Source organism: Camponotus floridanus, unplaced genomic scaffold (assembly GCF_003227725.1).
Source record: "Camponotus floridanus strain SB8 unplaced genomic scaffold, Cflo_v7.5 scaffold70, whole genome shotgun sequence".
NCBI lineage: Eukaryota > Metazoa > Arthropoda > Insecta > Hymenoptera > Formicidae > Camponotus > Camponotus floridanus.
The window spans coordinates 887-27,899 of NW_020229839.1; the positions used below are offsets into that span (position 1 = coordinate 887).

The 27,013-nt window shown below is 35.5% G+C and overlaps 4 protein-coding genes across 13 annotated transcripts in view; 3 read left to right on the top strand and 1 right to left on the bottom strand.

Moving 5' to 3' along the window:
- Positions 1–308: 308 nt before the first annotated feature.
- On the top strand, positions 309–2,016 carry LOC105257295 (protein MAK16 homolog B). The gene is given in 13 exon segments (XM_011267832.3): positions 309–415; positions 503–535; positions 537–550; positions 632–663; positions 666–774; positions 987–1,014; positions 1,016–1,256; positions 1,259–1,299; positions 1,375–1,431; positions 1,433–1,495; positions 1,497–1,598; positions 1,693–1,770; positions 1,841–2,016. Coding segments are annotated over 13 exon segments (966 nt in total). The 5' UTR covers positions 309–400; the 3' UTR covers positions 1,994–2,016.
- Positions 2,017–2,711: 695 nt separating this feature from the next.
- On the top strand, positions 2,712–4,524 carry LOC112639539 (post-GPI attachment to proteins factor 2-like). Its single transcript, XM_025413900.1, is given in 7 exon segments — positions 2,712–2,736; positions 3,330–3,651; positions 3,731–4,008; positions 4,102–4,301; positions 4,393–4,431; positions 4,434–4,451; positions 4,454–4,524. Coding segments are annotated over 6 exon segments (792 nt in total). The 5' UTR covers positions 2,712–2,736; positions 3,330–3,465.
- A 5,619-nt stretch (positions 4,525–10,143) lies between these two features.
- LOC112639538 (integrator complex subunit 12-like) lies at positions 10,144–14,670 on the bottom strand. The gene is made up of 5 exons (XM_025413885.1): positions 14,640–14,670; positions 12,210–12,457; positions 11,384–11,824; positions 10,927–11,230; positions 10,144–10,304 (listed from the first exon to the last, which is right to left on the bottom strand). Exons 1-5 carry the CDS (start codon positions 14,668–14,670, stop codon positions 10,144–10,146), a joined length of 1,185 nt encoding a protein of 394 aa, XP_025269670.1.
- A 5,656-nt stretch (positions 14,671–20,326) lies between these two features.
- Positions 20,327–27,013, top strand: part of LOC105257292 (protein scalloped) — a 154,393-nt gene continuing 147,706 nt past the window's right edge. For 3 of the 10 annotated variants that reach the window (XM_025413829.1, XM_011267823.3, XM_025413828.1), the window contains exon 1: positions 20,328–22,646. Coding sequence is in view for 2 of the 10 variants with exons in the window: in XM_025413828.1 (XP_025269613.1) it covers positions 22,622–22,646 (25 nt within the window). In the remaining 8 variants the exon portion in view is untranslated. Of the gene's footprint in view, positions 22,647–27,013 lie in introns of all 10 variants that reach the window. The other 7 variants (XM_011267827.3, XM_011267828.3, XM_025413831.1 and 4 more) reach the window with 5 other exon arrangements.

The window sequence follows — 27,013 nt, forward strand, 5'->3', positions numbered from 1 at the left end:
GATGATGTATGATTAAAATATCGGGTATCATAATATATTTAATAGCAGAGAGAGAGAGAGAGACCATACAAAATTTATTTATATTAGAAATTTATTTAATATACATAGCATTTTATCTTACAATACTCGTGTTATCTACATTTAATGCACACAGCACGGAAACACAACCAGAAATAGTGCACATGTTACTCCTTGAGAATATTTATTGAATTTGGCTTCGGTAGTTCATGTCAAGTTTTATATCCATAGATGGCACATCGCTTTCAGGAATTATCTAACCTAAAAACGGACCAGTCTCTCATCTTTCTCTCTAGCACCTCTATGGTGTAAATTTGCACGTGTTTTGATAAACGTGATAATTATAATATTACTTTGTGTTGTTAGATTGCAGTGAAATAAAATGCAACACGACGATGTAAATAAAATTCTAAATCGAATCTTTTTTCTTGTATATATCTGTACATTATATGATTATCATAAAACATTTATCTTAATCTTGCAGGTTGTATGGAGTGTCATCAATAAGTCATTTTGTTTCTTTTAAAGTAAAGTAAGTATATTTTAAATAAAATTTATATAATATAAAATTGTACGAAACTTAAAGTTGTCAATATATATATTTCTTTTACAGTTCAAAGACACAGAGGTTTTGCAGAAATGAGTACATCTTACAGGTTTATGCAGTAGAGCTGCATGCCCTCTTGCAAACAGTCAGTATGCTACAATTAGAGAAGAAAAGGGTATTATTTATCTCTACATGAGGACAGCGGAGAGGTAAATTGTAATATATTTAAATCTTTCATACTTATATTTATATAATTGACATTCTTCTTGATAAGTCATATGAATTATTTGGTGACAAGAATTATAAATTATTGAAGTGCTATCAAAAGATTTATATTTTATTTCAACATGAATAGAACTGCAATACTGTTTACGCTTGTATATATATATATTTTTATATATGTAAATATTTTTTTTATTAGGATACATACACCTAAAAATAGCTGGGAAAAAAGTTAAGCTATCTAGGAATTTTGAGAAGGCAATACAACAAATTAATGAGAATCTACTCTATTGGCCTGGTTTCATAAAGGCAAAATGTAAGCAAAGATTTCTCAAGATCACGCAATATATCATTCGTATGAGAAAATTCAGGTTAAGACGGCAGAAGAAGATTGTACCACTTCAGAGAAAGATTGAAAGGAGAGAAAGACGTAGGGAAGAAAAAGCTCTAATTGCTGCAAGACTAGAAATGCAATCGAGAAGCAACTTATGGACAGACTGAAGAAGGGAGTGGTAACATTATATTTTATATTTATTGTTATAAGAAATTAATTATATTTCGGAAATATAATTTTTTTGGTCTTTTAGTACGAGGGTATTTACAATTTTCCACAACAAGTGTTTGATAAAGCAGTAGAATCTGTTTGAAGTTGAAGGAGAAAGTGAAGCAGAAAATGAACAGGACGAAGAACAGGAGCGAGAGCTTGAAAAAGGAGGTGGAAATGGAATTAGAAGCAGATGAGAGGGAACTCGAGCAAGATGGTCTGCAATATATTGAAGCTGATAGTGATGACGATGAAGAATTTTCTATGGTATATAATTTCTATATATGATTTCTATGGTATATAATAAAATGATTATTTATTTTAATATAAATAACTCTTTTACACATATTTTTTTGTGTAGGATGAAGATAGTGATTCTGGACAGAAAGAAGAAGTTGAATTATCGGACAGTTTTGAATCTGCAGCCAGTGATATTGAAGTAAGAACTTTCTATCTGAAATAAGCTTTCTTTTGCTATATCTCGATATAAATTGTTTATATCTCACTAGGATTTATTCCAACCATCTACAAGCAAGAAAACAAAAGAGCCGAAGGTTGTGAAAAAAGGAAAGGTACAGAAAAAATCGCGACCAAGAGTAGAAATCGAGTACGAAATAGAAGAAAACAATCAACAAAAAACCGAGCATAGCACAATTGTGTAAATATCATAATTATGTCTTTATAATAAAATTATCCAAACATTTATATCTATAATATTTTTAATGGAACAATGTAATAATTACTGTTATGATACGCAAATCCAGATACTTGGATCATCAGGATTTTGACGAAAGTCAATTTTCTTGCGCGTATACTTAAATAATATTAGAAAGAGAGGAATATTGTAATATATTTACATATATATATTTGTACGCTCGCGCGTGTCTGTTATGTGCCATATGTGCGTTCAAAAATTCCGCTCGTAATGCGAGCGTACGAAAGCGCCAAACGGAAGAAGCTGGAAAACTGACGTAATCCCAGATGGTACATACATGCGTATCTCGGAGAAGAATCGAGACATTTGTGTAGCAGACGATACGATTAATCGTGACGTGAGAAACAAAAGGGTAAATTGCGCGCGGTCGTTTATCGCGGCCAATCATCCGAAACGAGGATCGCTGTCGTTCCTCGCGAACTTGTGCCCGTCACAGTTATCGTTCCTAATCGAAATTGCGATCGTGATTCATTAGCGGGGCGTTATCTGCAGTGTCTCGACATTGCGCATCCGTCAAGATTGTCACGCTCGTTGACATTTCGCTTTCCGCCGTTCACCGATATCGGCCCTTTATCGGATAAAAAAGGAAAACGCGAAAGTTAAAAACATGGTGCATCGTTCGCAGTAAAATGTGGAACCGCGGACTTTTCATCCGTCGATTTCATCCTTCGCTTGCTATTTATGGAGCAAGTAGGTTATTTGAAAACATTCCATCACAAGAATGAAAATAATATCAGAATGTCGTATCAATGAAAATATGGAATTAACGTCTCGTATCAATATATGTGTGTGTGCTATTATTAATATGTTAGTATATATATAGTATATTTTATATATATATATATATATATTATATGTATATATGACGCGCGTGTTATATGTAACGTAATCAAATTCTGCGAATTTTTGATGAGATGTTGGAAAATGATGCACACTCTCGGCGCGTATCTAATGAGAAAAGTGTATGATTTGCCTTGATTTTCGCATCTTTAAATCCCACGTTCTTATTAAGCAATTAAGGTGATAAGGTAGAGGCGGGGTACATAGTCATCAATTCACTCAATGCATTCATTGAACGGATTTATGTTTAATAAGTTCCACAATGCTCTTCCGTTTTTGTTTTTCTATAGAACATATCGTTTCCTTCGCAATTAGATCTCGCATTTTCGCGAATACAAAGTGTTAAATTTTTCGGAAACGAGCTCCTTAATCATAATATATCATTAATGAGATGAAATCTGATAAAACTGTGGAATGAAGCAATTTGTGATTTCTTTTCGTAGGATTATTATGGACGTAAAGTAATATCAAGGATGGAATAAGTTGAAAGCTGGAGAGCATCATGTATCTACGCCGCACAATTGTCTAACTGGGCTTGGCTCTGAGTTACATGTCGTTTCTTTGCGCACAAATGCCAAGATGTTAGACAACACTGCTAATATGGAACTGAATAATGTGGGAAGCAACAGAAGTTCTATATATCTGGCACTATCATTTCGAAAATTATGTCTGGTAACAGTTGGCTTACCACTTGTATCATTGTTGTTTTGTTTCGTTACGGCATATATATTCCAACAGGATGACATTCACGAAACTCATTGTAGGGTAAGTGCAAAATTTTATCACATATGATAATAAATAAACAATATGTGTTGATTAAATTATATTTATTTTTTTATTAAAGGTCTATAATATTCTTCCATCAATCTCAGCCATTACTGGAGTATCCTCTCAGAGGTATCTATGGCGTATCAGCATAGCATTACACATTGGACCTAGACTGATTATTGCCAGTGTTTATCATTCATATTATTACAACATACTTAAGAACATTGAAGATGTGCCTCTAAAAATTATGGGAAGTAGGCTCCTAAATTTATGCTATTGGCTAAATATTGCCGAGGTAGCAGCTTTGTGTGGTGTAACATACATTTCTAACAGGGAAATTATTGTAAGTAATTTATATAAAATTCATATATCTACGTGTGCTACTAATACAATCAAAAATATTAAACATAATGGACTTGCTTAACTAAAATAAGATAAAAATATTACAGCGGTACACGAAAAAATTTTCATAGTGTTCATGATTAGTTCGCTCACATACATGCTGATTGCCGTAAGATTGGGTCGCCTAGTAACTCCAAATGCACAAAGCCTTCAGTACAAACAGATGCTTTTTATGACAAGTCTCGTCAGTACAATTGGTCTTATTATCTTCTTCTTGAAACATCGGCTGCTGTGTCACGATTTGGGTAAGAAATAAAATCATAAATATTACATTTATATTAGTTTAACAAAAGTTAGAAAAAATAAAAACAACTTAATATTTATTATTTTGGGCAGCATTTAGTTGGTTCTCGCTATGTGAGTATGTGATAGCTTTTGCAATATGGGATTTCACATCACGTTGTTTTGGATTTTCCAAAAGATCAACTGGTCGTAGGTCACGATTTACCTGCCGCGAAAATAGATTAACCTTTTTAAGATAATTCGTCATTCTCATTGTCATATTAAAGTGCCTATTGCCTCTGCATGGAAGTGCTATAAATCATGGTTCTCAAGAGGTAAACATTTGGCACAATTCACAATACATAGAATCATGATTATCTCAGTTTTATGATATTTTATAAAAATTACAATGTGTTCTATTGTGAGATTAATGTAATTTGCTTCTCATGATCTTTAAAAAAGCAAAATACTTTACACATATGTAAGACAATATAAATGTAGAAATAAATATACAATATAATACATATATATATATATATAATATATATATATATATATATATGCATTATATTGTATATTTATTTTTACATTTATATTGTCCTACAAAAATTGATATAATATCAATTTTTAGTACTTTTATGAACGTAAGGAGATATCTAATTTGTGAAAAAAATGAAATAGAAAAATCTAGCGCTTCCAAAAGTGTGGCACTGGTTACTTTTAAAACGATAAATATGTAACGGCCTTTTAATATCAGTTAGCAATATAGTACATTAACAGTAAACATTAGTTTAAAAAGTATCCTACATACAAACAACATTTAATGTTAGTGTAAATTGTATATTTTTACCGCATCGTATAAGGTTACTTTAAAAATTTACTTTTGAATCTTTTTATAGACTTTTACAAGGTGAGATTTCTAGTCAAAACATTAATTCTAGTCGCGATACATTTCATTCGCTTTACGCTATTCTTATTTGTCATGTCATAAGTTGAGATTGTATAATGCAAAGTTATATGAAATGGATTTGAGATCTAATTATGATTATATATGTATAGAATTTTGTGAATTATTTCAAAGATGTACAATTGTATCTTGTTGGCAAACACGATAGAAATTTTACATTTATTCACCTTGTAAGAGATTAATCTTGTATAGATGTTGAGTAGTAAAATCAGCTAATATTCAGGAGCTATTCTGTTTAGTATTATTGTACTGCAAACGTAGGATAATCACTCCTATGTTTGTATGTAGTATACGATAGTCCCGATAGTATAGCAATTATCCAGACACTAATAATTAAACCAGTCGCATTGTATTAAAGTATTTAAACGGGGATTACATTTGGACCAGCTTTTTTCAAGAGATATGATCTAAATTTCTCACGCAAAGTTTATAAGATAAATGTTAAAAACAAAAGTTTCTATGAAATTTTTATGATTAAAACCCCCGTACATTTTTTTGTTTAAATAAATGTATACGGTTTTTGAACAAAATTTAAAATTTAAGCTTTAACAATTTTTAATCGTTGGAAATGATTTATGAATATTGTTGAATAGCTTGATTAAATATTGAATCTTTGATGATTTGTTATTTCAAAATCCATTATCATTTTGAATAACGGATATTTGAAATAAATTTTATCAAGTAATTTTCGACAAAACAAGACATCTAGCAAGACATTACAAAGAAACTCGAGTAAAATTTGTTATTCAAAAGTATTATTAGAAATTATGTAGAGTAGAACTTTCATAAAGTAATTTCCGGAAATCTTGTCTATGTCCCTCAGTCAAAAAAATTGCACTAAATGTCGAAGTAAAATTTCATATATGTGAGAATAGGATCGCGGAATTTAAAAAGAGAACAGCCAAGTCTATAATATTGAAAGAATTTGCGCGAAATATCTCTTGATATTTGTACTCATAAGCAAAGTAGTGTTTATTACATGTGTATTTATAATAAGCAAATTATACATTATGATATCTTTTAGAATTTCGTTATAAAGGCCGAGTAGTTTCAATGTGACTCTAGATAGCACTCGCAATTTAATGGTTTCATCATCATCATCATTTTTGCACATTTTTACACACGAACGTTATAGCATATTTTGATATGATAAATTTTCGTTGAGATTCCTCTTATATAATTGATAAAAGGAAAAATGGAAAAATGAACACTATTCTTCGCTAGATACACGATATATTTATCATAAATAATCACGTGGAGATGAGCTTTTAAATAGTCTTGTAATTATTACAATGGAGTAGCGCTTTTTCTTGTTTTTCTGCATACATGAATACGAATGTGAATACGATGTTTAATCACCCGAGCGTAACATCTTGACGGTTCCTATTATACGTGAAATTTTATATCATTATCACGATATAAAAATGAGTACATTCATAATCTTATTTGACATATTGATACCGTTATCGGATGCTAATCTGTGCCAAGTGATGCACTAAAGATATATCGTCGAATTTTACGAAAGCGTTGCGCACATAAATAATCTTCCAAGTTCTTTAATGAATCACTTGTATTTTACGTTTCGTTGAGCAATCACTTACGATCACTGCTCTTTACAAATACTTGCAACAATAATTGAGAATCTTTTCTACATTATATCTTTTATTCCGGTAAAGAAATAAGAATCGCGGAATCGATCAATATGGATTGGATTGATTAAAGTGGAACATATTCATCCTAATAGATCGCAGCTTACGTTAACATTCTCGGAGTATATACGTATATATGTACATGTGAGTATATATATGTATACACACACACACACACACACACACACACACACCACACACACACACACACACACAGAGATCGCCAAGCAAATTTTTAAAATTAATTTTCACTTCTGAATTATCTAATTAAAGTTGCGATGTGAGCCATTTATTTTTGAAACTTTATGTTCTCAAATAATTCTATAATTAGGCACTAACTTTTGCACAAGAAATTCTCTTTGAATTTTTAAGATAATTGAAAAAATATGTGATTTCTGATGTATCTTTTAATGCATATGTTGGTTAATGGGTACCGAATACGCGAGTCAGAAGTTATATTGAAAATGTCTCATATATATCCATCTAAGTAGAAATTAATAGCATATAAAAAAGTCTGTTTTATAGAAATATAGCGTTAGCTTGCAGAAATAAGTTCTATATATAATAATATTAAACGAAGAATTTTGGTAATCAAGTTTATCTTGTGCTAATCTTTTTTGTTTGTGTATAAGTCACGTATTAATAAAAGATGAAAAGGCTACAATCCCACCGATGTTAATTTTGCAAGCATTGAAATTGCAAAATAATGCTTCCAAAGAGAGCTGTGTGCTAAACATTTATTTAGCAACAATGATTTTTTGTGATTACGCTCGATAAATTGCACATGCGGCAATTTATCTATATTCATAAATTTATTGTTAAGATATCAGCATACTCAGAATGATTTGAAAAACCTAACGAGGAACAAATTTAAGCGTTAAAAGGTGTGAAGCATATTATTTGTACTGTGTTATCTTTTTTCTGAAAATATATTTTTATTCTTTATACACATGATAGAATCTTCTTAGGATGAAAGTTCTGAAAACACATATGTAAAAATTTCGTCATATGAATTTTTACACATTGGCGATAATGACTAAACATATCTATCAAGAATTTCTATCATATTCGAAGCTCTCTGTCTCTATCTCTGTCTCTCTCTCTCTCTCTCCCTCTTCCTCTCTCTCCCTCTTCCTTTCTCTCCCTCCCCTCTGTCTCTTCCCTTTCTCTTTCTCTCTCTCTCCTTTTGCTGTAAATAATGCTAGCATGATGTACAATTATATCTTGTATAAATGATGGATAGGATATCAACAGTACGTTAAACAAATGGCATGACAACTTTTCGTTCATTAGTATGGCAATTTAAATACAGATTTAAAGCAAAAAATGTTTACATAAATATTCACTATCGAGTCGCATCTATTTTTCTGCGACCCGTATTTTTCGAAATCATTTTGCTACTGAAACATTTTTTTTCTAATTTACATGATATATATATATATATATATATATATATATTATATATATATAATATATATATATCGAAATTATGTCAAAGTGCTACGATCTCACTGGAAAAAATTAGTCGATGTATTATTTTGGGTAATTGACAATTCTGTGATAATAAGCGAAAACAACTTTGCTATATTCCACTTTACACTCACATGCAAGTTTTTATTTCTTCTTAAAATAATATTTTCATATATGTATGTTTATGTGTCACTTTTATTCAAGTTTAATAATACATTTATAAGTTTTATGATTGGCCAAAGTCATTCCATTTTTCAAGGAATAATTATGATTGACCAGTTTTAGAACTACTGGATGTTATTAAACTAGTTATTAACCCGATTAGGAATGATGTGTGATGTTGCTATCGCCTTATTTTTCTCTTCAGATTATTCAAAATATATTGTATTTTATTTATATTTTATGCATGCCAACAATTTTGATTGTATATTATCACAGAATTCATTTTCCCGAAGTATCTACTCTCATATTTAACGACGAATCGAGTAGTGAATTTGTATCTTTACGTATTATAACTTATATTATTGAAGTAGACGATTAACTAATCAAATGCAGTAAATATCTAGTAAGAGAATAATAAATCTAGTTAATTAATATTATAATCTAGTCTTAATCTAATCTCTGATTTTGTGAAATCTTATCAGAAAACTATATTGAATTTGCGTCACATTATACAACTTATTAAATTTTTTCACACGCGTATATATGTATGTTATATTCTACGGCAAATTTTGAAACAAATCTTGAAAAATTTCGCACTGTGGGAGGCAAACTTACATCCGACGTCTCTGATAGCTCTTTTATCTCTATCACAATCTTATGTATCATAAATCATTGGGAGAATTAATCGAGCCTCAAATCCAACCGAAATTTGCAGCATTGCCGAAGGTAATTGAACTCTGTTGACCTTAATGTAAGAGAATAAACTGGAGCGATTAAATGGCTATCGTGCGACATGAATGAGAATTCTTTCGCCGTTCTCTTGTATAACCAAATCTATCTATAAGTAATTAATAAGTCATTTCCTTCGGCTGTATCTAAACTTGGACGAAAGCTCGAGCATTCTGTTCATGCGATTCATTCACTGATTTTACATCACTGTACGAAATAGCTATATTTTCCTACACAATACGGACATCGATACTATGTAATAATATTCACTCCGATGCTCTGTATTTCCGACGAATACACGACCGCTGTAATATAGTGTATATTTCTTGTAATCGGTTCATAGGGTCAGTGCCCTATACTGTGATTAAAAGTGTTTCTGTGTATGTGATGACTTGTAACGGGTTACAACACTGATTTCGATCAGAACAAGAATGATTTCTATTTGTATCGCGAACGATTGTCAAGTAAATATTACCGTACACAACCAACAATGTGTTTTTATTAATCTGATTAAATAATCTGCAATAATCTATTCTTTCAGGAACTATAAAACAAAACTGAAATATATATATATATATATATATATATATATATATATATTTATATACATAATTTTGATTAGAGTTCAAATATTTAAGTATCAATCAAGCATATCATACATCATTAAACAATCTGTAATATATTTATTCATAAACGCAATGCAAACAATAGTTATAATAATGTATATTTTTTTTACTTATCGAACATTGTTCTTCAAAAATCTATGCTTTATTCTTTATTTTTATACAAAATTATTGTAGTAATATTTTGTCATATTTAATATCTCTAATATCCATAATTAACTATTAATAAGATATAAAACAAACATCAAATCTGTGAACGTTTCTCTCATTTAATCGAAGTACGAGTAACGGAGAGTTTAGATCCGATTCTCTTTCGTGATTGTGTAGAGGATGATAGACTTCCATTTCTTTGCGAGAGATTCGCTAAATCCTTTGTGAATAATAGAGAATCATGTAACTGCACGCGTCTATTTTCTGCTCGCGAATCTGTAAGTACATTTTTCTTTTATAAACATATTTTTATACATTAATCGAAAAGTTCAATCGAACTAAATAGGAAGATTTTCAAGCATTTGATGTCACTGAATGGAACAGATTCTGTATTTACCTAAAAACTCATTTATCAATGTCAAGTTTTTACGTTACATTTTTCAAGACTTTTTGATACGCAATGCATAAATGTGATATTCGAACACATTTGTACGAAATGAAAATATTTTAAAAATACATGATTCAGTAACGTGTATGCTTGTTATTATTTTTTATAAGCAATTTTTTTACAATTTTTCTCGGACATAAATTTTTTACTGATTTATAGTATTAAAATTACTTTGTACAAAACATGATTGGACATTATTTTTTGATATTTTAGCTATTTATCATTTAGAAGTCATCGACTCTCTTTGACATTGAAATAAATATATAATAATATTTTTATTAATTTTAACATTTATCATCGAGAACTTCTATATTTTTATACATTTATATTCGCTGATTAAAAGATAATTAAAATATTAATAGAAAAAAGTTTGATGAAGTATGATTTAGAAATAAAAATTTATTAAAGCCAATATATATGCATATTAGATCTATCTCTCTATTAACGTACCATTCTTCTCAGATAGATTACCGTCTCTTGTTCCAGACATTTTCAATCCCGAAATGTTTGCGTTCCCTTTGATCATATCATCGTTTCTCCGAATTTTTTTTCCTACGCATCTCTTTTCCAAAATTTTAACTTTTGTAGAGATCGCTGACGACGTTTCCGCGCATCGTTTGCATCGCCATACGAATCTAGGATCGTAAACGTCAATATCGATGACCGGAGGTTGATGGCACAGCGGATGATAAGCCTCTTGACACTCTTGACACTCCAGTAAAATCAAAGCTCCCAATTTTGCGCCATTGCAAATCTTGGATTTTGCACACCGTACACAGATATACACAATTCGTTGTAAATCAACGTGCGTTAGGTCGTGCAATGACAATCGCAACAACCAATTATTTTATTTCGTGTAAGTTACAAGTTATAAACTAGATCGCGAAAGTTTAATTGAGGAAAAAACCTTGCATAGGGTTCCATCGACGGATCCTTCGTCGGGAATCGAGATCCTGGGGACGTTCTGATCGTCGCAGGAATCCTCGTAATTGAACACTTTTATGTCAGTTGTTTGATAGTTCATCATGTTCTCCGTTGTGTCAGGTTCCAGAAGAGAGATGACTTCTGGATCGTCCCAAGTTTCATTTTTTACCGTTTTGACGCATCGTCCTTGGACGTAGTCGCGTTTCTTCGAGATTCTCGAAGCATTGTCAGTATTTTGCAAAAATCTTCTCGGCATTCTAGCAGCCAAAGTTTTACCGGGGCCGTATTTCTTTTCGATACAAGCGTCCAGCATTCGACGAAGCTTTTCGCCACTATTTTCATCGGTCGAATGCAATAATGCTAATGCGTTAAACAAATCCTCGTTGGCATCCGACATGTTTTTCTCGATATGCATTTCTTGAATCTAGATGTTTCGCATTGTACGAATGTCAATGTTTGAGATATTGATCGGAATATTCTCGATATTAATTGTATTCTGAATCGCTGTTATATATGTGTGTTAAAAAATATATAAATATAGTTTGTCAAAAAAAACACACGTAAAATCATGACGAGAATTCAGAAAAGCAATAAACTTTGAAGGGAAGAGAGCAAATTACGCTTTATTATTTTGAATTCTTTTGAAATATAATTTTTTTCATCCCAGGGAAAGATTTCGCTCCGGCATAATAACTGAAGGTTAAAAGACCTTTATCGAATGTCTCGAACTTGACATTGTTAACTCACGTACGGACGATGTATTCCCGACAAATTAAGGACCGGGCACGAAGGAGTATAAGTGGTCCTACGGACTGGTAACAATCTTGGGAATTGTGCGGACCAGGACGTTCTATGGATTTAGATATGCGAATAGTATCCCGAGACGGACGTTCGTCGTGAAATGTGCCGAAGGAAGGTGGCCGGCATTTATCGGGCTCGATCATCGACTCGCCGCTTGTATATCGACGGAATCGCATCGATGACGCATCATTGTTCTCGTGACTGTTTGCTAATAGAATCCAACGCTTATGGTCGTCGTTCTCCCGGGGATCGGATACTGGACATTGAATATTCAATAAACAATGTTACCGGAGTATTGACGTGAACGCGCGATCATCACATACGGTCCGTCTTGTAAATCCTTTCAAAAAGATCTGATACAAATTTTGCGTTACACATAATCTTTAAATAGACTTACGAAAAATTTTAATTAGAAATTACATCAAAGCTTGGTATGGAAAAACCTATTAAAAAATATAACTCGTAAAATGTTTAAAAAAATACATATCTTTATAATACATGTACTTTTTAGTGGTGGTGGTGTACGACTTCTGTTTTAAATATATTTACAATTTTTTTTATATATTTTATATTGCATTGTTATATTTTATATTACATTGTTATTATAAATATATAAACAAAAAATATTTTTTTTAATAGCTAATAATTACAAATATCTATAAACCGAAGGATTTTTTAAATTTGATAATCGAATAAATCTCGAATAGTTTCAAAATGAATTTTTTTAATGGATGCCAGTTTTCCCGGCATCCATGTTCGTAAGATACGAATCTCTCCCGCCCTTCTTTTCTTCAGCATCAGCTTTTCTTATACTCGCGGCTTGCGTGACGCGCTTTTTCAAGGGCTCTATTAATAAGCTCGTACGTTCTTCCTCGCGCTTTTTCGGAGACGGCGACGCGGGGGGATAAGAGCGAGCGGAAAAGCATCCAATTATCATGCCCGATGCCGGGGCTTCTCACCCTGCACAAGCTCGGTACCAGAATCGACTGGAATCCGGTCGGGAAGCCGGGCCCGGTAGACGTCGAACGAGTGGGATTATTCCGCGTCCGGGTTCTGGGCCGGGGGCCGGGCGGGGGCAGGCCGAGGGAACAATGTCGGAAACGACGGGGACGGTATGCCGAGATATGCAGGATATCGCGCAGAACTGCGATCCTTCGAAGTCTGAGCGAGAGAGCTATGAGGATACAGCAGTGGCGCAAGTATAGTGAACCAGATATGTACGCTCCGCAGCTGAGAGAGAGAGAGAGAGAGAGAGAAAGAGAGAGAGGAGAGGAAAGAGAGAATACATCTCTCTAAGTGTATTAACTCTCCGAAGCGAGAAGAGAGACAGAGAAAGAGGGAGGGAGGGAGGGAAAGAGAGAGAGAGAGAGAGAGATTCGCTCGCCGCGCGAGCACTGCCTAAATATGTAATAATATCTACGGGAGATACCGGCATTCCCCGACCTCGAGAAGAATTCGATCAAAATGTGTCGCGATACTCTCCCGGTATGCCAGGTGAGGTACGCGTTCACCTTCCCATCTCCTCTCCTTCCTCCTTCAGCAGCTTCCTACCGTTTCTCACCCCTTTCGACCCTTTCGCACCCGCCCTGCTCCGTCGCATCTCCCCCGCGTCTTCTTCCGTCGTTGCTTTGTCCTCGTTTACACAGGATCGGATACAATAAGCACGTCGCACGCATCCCTGCTCGTGCAAACTTGCTCAAGTCTGTTCAATCCCTATGTGAAATCTCAATCGAAGAAGCGTAGAGTGAAATCTTAGAGACTCCCTACGATTTTTTTTTCATGTATCAATTTTTCTTCTTAAGTAGGTTCAATATTTTTTCAAATAAAGATTTGATTAGGCGATTAGATTATAGATTACGTTATTATTTTTTGCAATTTTTGAATCCTAAATTTTGACTCTTTGAAATTATTAATTTATTCTCAAATTGTTCTACAATTTTTCCCAACAAATTTTTTCTCTGTATTTACTATCTAGATTTCTATGGAGAATTGTATTAAAAATTAAAAAATTTCTTTAAAAAATCCGTTATATAATTGTTAAAATAATAGAATATACATGAAGAAACAAAAAAAAATACATAATAGATCTATTGCACTTTACATTGTGATTTTTATTTGTATTTACATTAAATTATTTTCACCAAAAATTAGATTATTTTTGATGAAAATAATATATAAACACAAATAATTGTGTCATATCAATAAATAAAATGACAAATTTGTGAAGGAAATATAAGAGAAAAAGAATAAGAATCTATCAGTATACTTTATTTAAGAGTCTTTAAATAAAACACAACAAGTAATTTTTAATGTCATTTGCCACAAGGCGATTCCGTTTAAAAGAAAAAATCTTTATATTACGAGAGCAACATCTCTGCTTTTAAGTGCAGCAAGAATTTTCGAATGCGCCGTTCGCGTGATATTTTAATACTTTATACCTGACGGTCCTTGCGAGTAAATCTCTGCCATGATAAGACCTGCCAGGAATCTCACCTCTGCGAAATATCTGCCGTTTATAAGAAATGTTTTCGAAGTTTATGAGGACGACGCGTAGCTCTGGTATGAGGTAGATCTAAAGCGTTCTCTCTCCCCTCCCACCCTCTCTCTTCTACTCTTTTTTTATTTTCCCCCTTTTAAATAAAAGTGATGCCGATAGAGGAAAGACGCCGTGTCGCAAAAACTAACAATAAAATTACCTCGTCGTCGCTAAAATATCGTCGAAAAATGCGAGGAAAATATTTCCATCAAAAATTTGCAGCAACAATACAATATCGTAATTTTATATGTCATTATCAATTGCATTCAATCATTAAAATGTTATTTTTAGTTGAGAATGTTATCCATTTTAAATATGGCAAGTTCAAACAGTGACTGTAGTTGTAAATAACAGTTGTGTGCGATGCTAAAACTTTTTGTGATTTTGCGGAACAAGAGCATCGTGCATGGTTATGATTTTGGGTATGATATTACGGTTACAATTAGCAAGTTGCACCGGCTAATGCGATGTCCATCTGAGCATTGTTATGATGTCACGAACTTAGACGCGAACTAGGATTAGCTGTTTGCGTATCAGATACAACTTCGAACATACATATACACCCACGTATATATAATACATGCACAATGAATGCATCTCGTACGAGATGATATCGTGTCGACAGCCACTGTAAATTATATTTTTAAGTAACCAAGTCATATTTTATGACTTTTCTCTAATTTATATGAATTATAAAAATTATATTACAATATTTTAGAATCAAGGATTTATTGAAAAATCTTTGATTTCTTCCTATTCCTATTTTCAATCTCATTTAACGATATATAAGAATAAGAGTTTTTTGTTTTACTTCTACTCGTCTCTTTTGTGGATTAAAATGTGCGAAGAAGAAAAAAACAGACCGGAAAGAGAGAAAGTTGACGAAAATTATGTAAAGTCAATCTCCGATTTCGAAAAAATTATGAAAATTTATAATTTCGTAAAATGAATTTCTATCGATTCCTTTTTAATTCATGTATTTTTCGCAAACATATATCTGACTCGTGCAGAACGACGCTCGTGATGCCTCGACGACGACTCGACGACGCTGCAGATTTCTTGCAGGAGTCAAGTGCGGAGTGTCGTCGCGATGCGTTGTGTCGATGAACCTACAACCATCTTCCAAGTAAAGTCAGCAAACGCGGCTGAATGCAAAGTGCATCGTTGCATAACGCGCAAATTGCGCGCGCAACACTTCTTTCACGACACGTGGATACAGGAAGACAGAGAGAAAGAGAGAGTAAAAAAAAAATAAATATATACATACACATATATTTTTATATATCGTCGCAATTAACGATTATGTAGTGACGTAACGGTTGATTGGTGCAAACTTGACTTGAAAGACAATTATTTTCTCTTTCCGTATTGCTGTCAGCATTGTATCCACGCTTTTCAATTAATTATTTTCGATATTGTCGCGCAAATCCGCGTTCCGCAGTTTTACGATCGACATTAAATAAGAATCGCGATATGCCGATCATGCCGAGTCTTATACCCGGATCAAAATAGCTCGAATAAGTGGTAGGATGTAAAGAGAAGGATAATGTCAATTTCCTTACGAACAAAATTCTATATGCCATGCATTAAACCAAGATAAACTCCGTCTTCCTGCGTTCTTTCTCTCTTTTATTCTTGATCGTTTTTTCCCTCTTACTAAAGCCCTGGCTCTTTTAATTAACCGTTAGGAAATGCATTACCGGCTTTGGAAATTAAGTGTTTGATGGAATTTTTATCATTATTTAATTGTCAGAATGCTCTCAAGTTTATGACAAAAAGAGAACAATGACGCGTATGAGCACTATATGGTAACCAATCTTTTATCGTAAAAAACGTTGCGATTAAGTGTTCGATACCGCAAATATAGTTTACGTTGCGATTAAGTTTCGATACCGCAAATATAGTTTACGTCAACAAATATAGCTTTATACCGAAATCAAGATCGAGAAAATTAATTGGCAATGGAAATGCGAATATCAAAACGAATTATTTACATATTTTTATTCTCAAACTGTGACATCAGAAACGAGGATATTTGTGCCAACGATTCCTATAAATTTATATAATTGATAATTATATGATTTTCCTTTCAAGCTTTTTATAACTTTTTCATCAAACTGCTCAATAAAAACATCGAGGTTTGAAGTTTTTGCCTCTTCATTGTAGCTGTATGAATTACATTATCACAAGCGAGAAATTGAGTGAATTGTTTTTTCACATTGTTGAAATTTGAAATAATTTTTTTTTATTTATACTCAAAATAAATGGCATAATTTATTAAAATATAAGATTTCTTTTCCATCAGTCTGTATCATAATAAATGCACTTAATTTACATGTATTTCTATATCTTCAACGATACTAAGCCTTATTTCAGCAATTAATTTACAACCGTCTATTAATCTAATTGTAAGCTTAATTTATAAAAAGATTCACATAATATTGTTCGCTTCTAACATAATAATTCATCATAGCTGTAGTGAAGGATCGACAATTCAATATAAGTTTAAGATGGAAATTGCCTTGTTAAACTTGACTTGGCATCGAATATAAAAATTATTTTTTCCTTTTTTTTTCTAAAATCTATATTCGAAGTAAAGTATACAATATTCGTAAAAAATTCTTGATACTTTGTAATCGTGAGAATTACATCGCGGAACATCGCGACTTAAATAAAGCGACGTGTCTCTGCGAAACAATCCGCGAGCGGAGTTGGGAGGAATCTGGGCGCTAACATAATTAACTATTTAAGAGGCACGTTGCGCGAAATCGGAGTCCACCCCGTGCGTCACTTGTGTTCAACCCCCGTGAGATGTACATGCAACGCGCGGGGATGAAAAGTCTCATTTTAGCCCGGCGGTGCATCGCGTCGCGCTTTGCCACGTCGCGCTGCCGGCCCGTTTGTAAACTTTTGTGCGGCACAATGCAACCGACTGACAAAAGGAGCTCATTGCGCGGCAAACGTTTAAAGGCATTAATTACGGCCGGGCCTTTGTGCCAGTCGCAAAAGTTAACAGCTCCGGGCATTATTTTCGTACGCGAACCGTGTTTCGGTTTGCGAGAGCGAACTGTTTGACATCGTCGTTATTAATCTGCGGTGTTTTCCATTTTGCGATACTGCTATTGTATACCATGTAACATTTTTGAAATACCATTTGTGTTTGTTTTTGAGTTACATCATATCGGACAAGCGATTTTATAGAAACGCAAACCTTTTTCGAGAAGTAAAATAGAAATAAAACTGCAGTATAATATGCGAAAATATGAAAATATTATATGATTTAATCATATAAGATGAAAATGTAATAATATAGCGTTAGAAAATTGTATATATATAAATATTTTTAGTATTAAAAATTAAATTGAGGATTTAAATCCGATATGCGTATATATGTAAATAAAGAAAATATATAATTCATTTTACGTACTGTATTATCGAAGAAAATGTTTTAAAAAAGTAGAGATAAAAATATACTAATCGTGAATACAATTAATATAAACAATCTCAGTAGAAAGAAATCTTTTTATCTATTTTCATGTAATCTATTTTGATGTTCCTAAAACTAAATGGTTTTTTAAATTCTAACGTTATTTTTCTCAAAACTTTTCTCAAGTTGGTGTGTATTATATTTTAAAGGCGAATTGATTGGTTTGTGAACTTTCCACTCTTTTTTCAAACATAATTTTCGAGAGAGAAAAAAGAGAGAGAACTTAAATTTTAAAAAATTCACAAATATTTTTATACGCCTATAAAAATAAATTATCATTTAAAAATACGAAATTTGAAATTTTAAAGTACTGTCATCTTGAAAACCGTAAATCTTCCTTTATATATTTCATATTTTTGTCTTGAATAAATTAGGAAAACAATTTTTTTTTAATAATAAATATATTTTATATAAACTTATATATAATCTCTTTAAGCATTAATAAACAAATATAAGCATGTAAAATTTTAAAGAAATCCAATTACATGTGATTCCTACTCCTTCAAAAGAACTTATAAAAACGTCCTTTTAAAAGTTGTTCAAAGTAGACTGTTTCTCTAAATTGTTTCTTGAAATTGCAGGTCTTTTCTACATCAAGGTCAAGATCAAGTATTATTTCGAGGTAACGTCTTAAAAGTTTAATCCAACAGTATTGAAGTTCAATAAATACGAATTAAAAAAACGCGATAAAATAACCAACGAAAGTCATTCGATCAATTATAATCATTAACCTTTTTGTAATCCCATTACATTGTATTTATAACAACAGGTTTGCTTATTTCTCTACTTTGACTTTATAACAATTTACTCCAGTTAATTTTTTTGTTTTCATTAAGTAATTCTTAAGAGAAGGAAGAACAATGTACAACCAATGGTATCAAAATATTTTTAATATTTTTTTAAGAGAATTTTTTATATAAATACACCTTGGCATCAACTAATTTCGCCAAATTGAAATTTACGGATGGACACAGTTTTATAATAATTCTAATATTACGTAAAAACAAAAAAATTTGAACTTTTTATAATTGTTTTGTAGAGAAAAATTTTTTGAAGTTATTTGTATAACTCTTTTGTTTTACAATCTTGTTTAGAGATTTCAAATACGCGAAAAAAGTAAGTAATAAGTGAACCAATCAATCACAATCGAACATTTCTAAATAGATTGCATCGAAGAAAATACAATCCTCGATTGTGCTTGATTAATTTGATTCAGTTTTTTTCGTGTATCTTTGATGACAGATATAAATACTGTGTTTATATTTATCAGGAGTTTATAATTATCAGCCGTCCTTTATCCGTACCATTGTACTCATACATATTTATCCGTACCATTGTACTCATGTACATAAATTTATTCTTTTTATAAAAAATAAGACGTAAGCAAGAAGCATTTCAAATACACATTTCTACATCTTGAAATAAGCATAAATTTCGGAGAAATTAGAAAGATTTTAATATCAATTAATTTACTCTTTTGTGATGTTTAGTTTTTAAAATACGATAAACTCCTTTGATGTAAACATAGCAATAATATGTCAATATATAACAACAGATTAAAAATATTGTAAAAGCTAGATAAAAAGAGAAAGCTCCATGGATTATTACAACTGCGTGCTAAATATATACATATAATAGGAAATATATTCACAAAATGTATCCTTTACAAAAAAAGTATCCTTTACATTTTTCCGCGTGGTCAACGATATAGCTTATATAATATCATTATATTCAGAATGCATGAAAAAAAAATGTATTAAATGATTAGCGCGCGCGCGAGCTTTCTCTTCAAACTAAAACGTTCTACGCTACATTTTCATATTATTACCGCTTTCGTTTGTAAAGCCTAAAACGCAACCCCTGAAATTCAACAAGTGCTCCTCGTTTCCTGAAGAGAGAGAGCGAACGGACGAGCGAGCGAACTCACCGACATCCTACCTCCATTACGTGCGTGACGCGACTGATTCGCAGCGCGGGGCACGGGGACAGCAAATGGTCGAGCGGAGAGGAGTGGGAGTGAGCCGCCGCAAGAGTGGGGATAGAGCGAGACGCAGCTTCGGGCCGCCTCGGGGCTCCTCGGCCGCGCTCGTGATTCTGGTTTCTCCCGCGACCGCGTAAGCGGTGTCAGCGTGTGCGCAGACCGGCTGCGCAGCAGGCGTGTGCGTTGTCTAGATTCTTTGTGCCATTCCTGGCATACCAAAAACAAGAGTGGTGACCGTTCTCGTATTTACCGTGTGCACAGTCTTGCGCGCTAATACAACACCGTGTGAATTTGGTTCGCGACAATAAGGGCCGTCCTCGTGCTCGTGCGTGCGCCGCCACGTCACACAGCTCGCCTAGTGGTAAGTACACGATACAAAATAATGCCGAAGCGCCGTTCGCGAAAGTGCGCGGCGTCCACGCCCGTGTTGTCCTGACGGTGGCGTCGTCTCGCAACGGGCCCGCGCAAGGAACGAATCCGACCGCAGCGACGATGGCGATATTATCTGCGGAGAGAGAGAGAGAGAGAAAGAGAGAGAGAGAGTGAGTGAGCGAGTGAGTCACAGACGGACGACGAACGAAAGAGAGCGAGACAGAGGGAGCGAGAGACGCCGGACGAGGGTGCGTGCATGTGTACGTAAGAGAAAGAGACCGACGTAGAGTATGTGCGTGTGCTGCGTGAGAGTGAGTTTCAGCGAGCGAAGTGAGCAAGTGAACGAGTGAACGCGTGACGCCGTTATTATCCGTTGCGCGACCGATATTCACGCACGTTCGACTCGCCTGTCGCGAGCTCCCGCGGCTAACTTCCGGGGCGTCCTCGCGTTTAATTAGCCCTCCGTTGTTTCGAATTTAAATGGAAAGGGATGCGCAGGTGAGGAGAGAAAGTCGCGCGATCCTCCGAGAGAGAGAGAGAGAGAGGGAAAGGGAAAGAAAATCAGGGGGGGAGCGACGGAAAAACGATTCACCGGCGCGAAGTTGGCCGCTTTGGAGAAACTCTCTCTCTCTTTACCGGTGCGTGCGTTCCGGCAGAGGGCTGTTTACGTCGAGCATCCGCGAGTCCGAGCAGTCCCATCTCGAGTTGTCGCGCGTTTACGAGTGCGCGGGTCGTCCTCGGGTCAGCTGTGCGCTACCGGGAACACGCTCCCGTTCCGAATCGCGCGCACGAGCGCGGCGCAGCGCGGCGCGGCGCGGCGCAGCGCAGCGCAACGCAACGCGATCCGATCTGATCCGACCCGGCGCCGAGAGAGACGCGACCCAGACGTGGAGGTTAGGGTGACTCTCCTCTCCGCGGTTCGTCGCGGTGGTGTGGGCTGCGTGCGCGTTTCCTCGTTGTTTCGGCGCGCGAGCGCGGGGCAGCGTCGTGTCGTGACAGAAACGCGTGCTGCTCACCGCCTAGTCGCTTGTCCGCCAGCCCGTCCGCACGCTCGTCGCGTCGTCCGCTCTCACCCGTTCGCTCGCTCGCCCGCTTTCTGGTGAATTCGTATGGTGAATTATTGATCCGCGGCGGCGTGTGCGTGCGGAAAAACCGCCGTTGGCTGGAAGAGAAGAAGATAGAAGGGGGGGATAGAGGCAACGGGAGAAAGAGAGAGATAGAGACGGTGGGGAGGGGGGAGGCGATAGCGAGAGACAGAGACGGAAAGGGGCCGCGGCGGTGACGCGAGAAAACGCTTCAAGCTCGAGCACACGTACTACGGGGTGAGACGCGCGCTCTGGTTGGTGTTGGTTGTATATTGTTTTGAAAAGTGTCGGGGCGCGCGCGCGCACGCGAATGCACGCGACGCGGAGAGTTGACGTTCCCGCGGGTATACCGGCGTGATTATCTCACCTCCTAGACGCGATATCGCGATTCGAGTGTACGTCTCTCGCGTCCCTCGTACATAACGTATACGACGGAAAATTCACGCGGTGGCATTCTTGTCATTCCTCGCTCCGTTTCCCGTCCGTATGACTCTTTAATCGCGTTCACGCGGGCGGAGAAAAACGTGCGCGGGGGGGTAATGTACGCGGGAAGTGTCGCGACGCGACGCGCGACGGATCTGTCGTCGAGACGAGATTTGTCGGCGAACGTTTGACGGAGTGCGAGAAGAGGATAGGAGGAGCCCGGTTAATCCTCTCGTGCGCGAGGACGAGACTGCTGACGCGACGAGGTAATACGTGAAATTCCGCGAGGAATCGGTGAAGAAACGGTGAAAGGAAAACTCGTCGTCGACGACGAGAGTGTTGGTAGTGCATTGTCGTCGTCGCGAAACACGACGACGACGACGACGACCACGACGGCAACCACGACGACGACGAGGTCAGCATCGTCGCGCGGTGGGAACGTGACATTCTGTATCGTTTTATTGTACGATCGCTGTTAAACGCGCTTCGATAAACTCAGGAGGCAGCAACATCCCACCTTCGCCACCGCGGCTTGGATGGATACTGTGCATTATTTCTGGAGTGAGTTTCTCTTTTTATCGTGCCTGTGTGCGTGCGTGTGTGCGTATGAGAGTCTCGAGCCCTTCGTCGCTCGCCGTCGACGCGTATAAATGCATAACGCGAAAGTGTTCTTCGTAAACTCGCGCACTCTGTATACACTACAGCTTCTCCCTTTCTTGCCCGAGGGAGAGAGAGAGAGAGAGAGAAAAGGACGGAGATGTATTACTATGTAATTTTTCTCCTCGCGTATTCGCCGCCGTCAGACTCGGACGCACCCGCGCGCAAACAGCTGCGCACAATCATCTCGTACCATTGTTTACGCGTCTTTGCTATGCGCTTGGCGCGCACCTGACCGAGCGCCTAGAACACAAACGTCAGCGCGACGGAGTCATCGTTATCTCTTTAAATCTCTCGATGTGTTTCGAGAAGTTTCGCTCAGCCAGTCTTTGAGTCCACGCTTAACGAAAGCACGAAAGTGACTCAGATTAACACTAACTTGGAACACTAATCGGATTGAAAACACTTTGGAGAAAGTTTAGAATTGCCGTCACTTTAAATGTATAATCTTTTCTTAATTTTTTTTTTTTTTTTTTCATTTGAAATTTGTTACATAATATATCTTGAAGTAATTTTTTAATAGAGTGACGTATATGGCAATAATGTCGAAATTATGTACGAGTGTTTAAGTGTGTTCCAGGGTTTATATTTTGTTTATAAATGTAAACTAAAATATAAAAAAGTGTGATGAAAATTAATATTTTCATCTATTTTGTTTTCTTGAATTAATCTTGCAAAATAGAGGGGAATTCTAATAAACATTTACAATAGACGAAACGTGTGAATAAGTTGCAAATTATTAAAATATAATTTATACGAGCGTAACTTGGGAATAATATATTTCAATAGTAAGCAAAACGTCACACGATGAAAAACAGATTATGTCTCGGAAGACACAAGTTTGGAATTAAAGCCACGCTTGGTATCGCGTTCTTGTCGATCTTACCCAGCACAAAAAGATTGTTTCTCTTAAAGATGGATTACGCATCAATTCAGTTTTACTCTCCATTTAATCCTGTCGTTACGATAGCAGCGTGGAATTGTCGCGTTGTGTAAAGTTTTCCGCGTTGTTTTCTCAAACTTTTACGACATTTGTCAGGTGTTGAAGGCGCATAAATCACCTTTAAATATTCCGAAATTGCGACGCTAGTTTCGGATTGCACATGCGACTCGATTCGAGTGCGATCTTTTTCAGTGCTAGATCGAAATTGGTTGTTAACGAAGCAGTGAAAAGAAAAATATCGAAAATAATTTTGCACAATTTTGCTACGTAAATTTAATCGAGTAACTCGCCCCGTTATCGCGATTGACGAGCAATCAGATGTAAGTACATGGGGATGCTCCGATTTAATGGATCGTCAATATGTATTTATATTCGATACATTGCACGCGTAGATATTACTTTCGTTAAAAATATTGACACGATACTCAAGAGAGAAATATATCGCCACGCAATTAATCGAAGAAACTTTTAATGCAAATAACTTATAAATTATGTATGTATATAATTAATTAAGAATTATAGTGTACTAGATATAATTATCTTTGCAAGATATTTGATCGTATTTAAAATTCATTTACTTTCCGTAAATTTGATGGCTTTGTTCATATACGTAGGTATTTCGAAGGCAAGATATGAATGTCAAGACTGTGTTTGCTGTCCGTATCATGAAGATATTGTGTTTCTAAACAAATGTTATCTCTAGAAAGAAAATCACGCCGCATTCACCGAATTCGCGTCGAATGCGAAACGTATTCTGACATTGTCTGATTAAAATATCGAGTTTTTCCTCGACCTGTAATGAAATTTCTCGTCGATCCCTTTTGGAGCCGTTTCACGTCGCGATTACTTTCACACGCCGTAGTTTGATTGGAAACTCGCAATCAAGAGATTCTTGATCCCTTTGATCTTTTGTGAGTTTGTTGCGTTCTTATCTTTGTTCGAAAAAGAATCGTAGCTCGTACCATATTTAATTTCGCTTATCCACGTCTAGTCACGTTTGAGCCGATGACATTGAATAATGAAACTTGGTTATTGATACACGTATGCTTGTATTATTTCTGTAATCTATAAATGTCTTTTGTTTACAATTTGGAGATAAGCGTGACAATGATTGCATAGTATGTATCTACATGTCATGTCAAGCGGCTTTAAGAGGTTGATAATTATGACTACGATAAAAGTATTTTCCGTATTTCATCAATAACTAGCGACTTCCTTCTTGAAGATAGATTCGATCTCCTCGCGAGTTGTTTCGAATCGATGACGCAATCGCTCGAAAATACGCTTCGCGTTTCAAGATGACAGCATATCAAAATTTATGCATTTTCCTGATGAGTAAAATAACGCATTTGTCGGATTGTCATTGTAATAAAATGATTATCATTCATTTTTTTTTTATGTAAAATATCTTGCAATATGAGAGCAATCTTGTAACTCGAACGTCAGTGCTTGAATAAAGAAAAATATTACACTTGAATAATATTGATATTAAAATGTTATCAACATTTACTTCTAGTGTCCAGTGTCTTATGCTCGTGTTATGTAATTCTATCTGTACATCAACCGGTTATGAATATCCGATTCTCGAGAATATTGAAGAAAAATTGCCATGTACGAGCATTGTATATCGAGCTATACGCGATATTTTAATATTCGTCTCGCACGCGTTTCTCTATTTTCCGCAACGAATACGTCGCCGCAACCAATTGTGCTAACATTTGCAATTCGCTTCCACTTTCTACAAACAGCCGTCTCGAGTGCGACCGTCGCGGTTCCCGATCACAGTTACATTTGTCACGCGTCGAGCAGCAGAATTATAAATTTTTTCGCTATGATATAACAAGAATACTGAAACTCTCCCCATGGATAAAGCTTACGTATGAAATTTTTACGCGAGCTGCCTGTTTCTAGCTTGTTTTCTTCTTAAAGTTTACAACGCAAGCCATTCGAGCCGGAAATTGCGACACCGGAAACGATCGGAGAAAAATTTCCTGCAGTTTGTGTCCCTGAAATAACTTCTTTTACCAATGAAACTATCACATATATAAACCGCGGAGAATGTAATATCTCAGCTGTCAAGATCAAAAACTTAGTCAAAGCAGCGCAAATACATCATATTTTTGAAAAGTTTCTTACGTCAGGCGATACCAGCTGTATTGAACGAATAACAGAGTTTATGTCATATTTTTCCACTCAATTCATTCGAATACAAATTGCGCGAGCAGCTTCATTTATCTTCCCATTTTGTCGTAATTTTGTAGTTTAAATTATCTGATGTAAGGATCGGCGACTTTTAATTGATAAGGGTCGAGTTCGAAATGACGTATAGTTTAGTGGAAAGCCACTTCTATAGCCGGCCAGCAGGTGCAAGTTGTACCTCTCTTTCTATTTCGCTTCTCTCGCTTCTGCTGTGGATGCTGGTCGGCTCGTTTCTCTTTCTCGAGCGAGCGAGCGAGGTCGACAAAACCGATAGCCGCGGTAAAATATCGGCGTATGCATTCGATAAATTCGATATTCAAATCCCTCGAAGAACGCAACTTCCACGAATGATATCGCGCCATATATCGTATCTCTCGATTCTATCTTATCGCGCTGAAGAACGAGATCCGGGGACGTTGGAAAACAGCGCGAATCCCGCGCGGTTTTATTGAAACTCGCATCGCTTTCCATAAGTGTTTCATCGTGTGTCTGATTCTAGGAGAATATTATATAAATAATGAAAAATAGTGCTTATTTTAATATCGTCATTTTTTGTTACGAAATTAATATGAAAAATAAAATATGTTCATATGAAAAATGCGTCTTCCGCGATTTTCGACCGAGTATTGCAGTTAGTATTTTACATTGCGCTTTTTATAGGAGAATTTTCATCAATATTTTAATCATTTAAAATGTCACTGGTAAGAGGAAGAAGTTGACGCGATTTTTCTTGCATATATCTTTCGATTTTTTTTACACGAAACATTTTTATATTATAATTGCCATTATACCATGATATATTTTAACAGCCTCGAGTTACAGAGTAACAGCATGAATGCTAATTTTTAAAGGAAATCTATGAGTGATTGCAAGCACAGAAGATATAGATTATTTTAAAGTGCTCGCCCTTTGGCGAAACGATCAACTCTTCACGAGGCAGCTCTGTGCTGTGGAAGCTCTTTGATCCGCAATGTAACGGCCTTGAATGCAACGCGAATCGTGTATTGTTAAATGAATGGATTGTTTGTACGCGAGGGCGATTTTTCACTTGGGGCTACAATTCGTCTTTATTCTTTTTTTTCCTCTTGTTATACCATCACGTTCACAGTACTATATTTTATTATTACCG

What these genes read in the sequence shown, in the direction of transcription:
- LOC112639538 (XM_025413885.1), bottom strand. Translation starts at nt 14,670, where the DNA reads ATGGCAGAGATTTACTCGCAAGGACCGTCAG. An exon ending in TCGATGGAACCCTATGCAAG is followed by an intron (nt 11,231 to 11,383) that starts GTTTTTTCCTCA and finishes GCAAAATCCAAG; the next exon opens with ATTTGCAATGGCGCAAAATT. An exon ending in TAATCTATCTGAGAAGAATG is followed by an intron (nt 10,305 to 10,926) that starts GTACGTTAATAG and finishes ATGTACTTACAG; the next exon opens with ATTCGCGAGCAGAAAATAGA.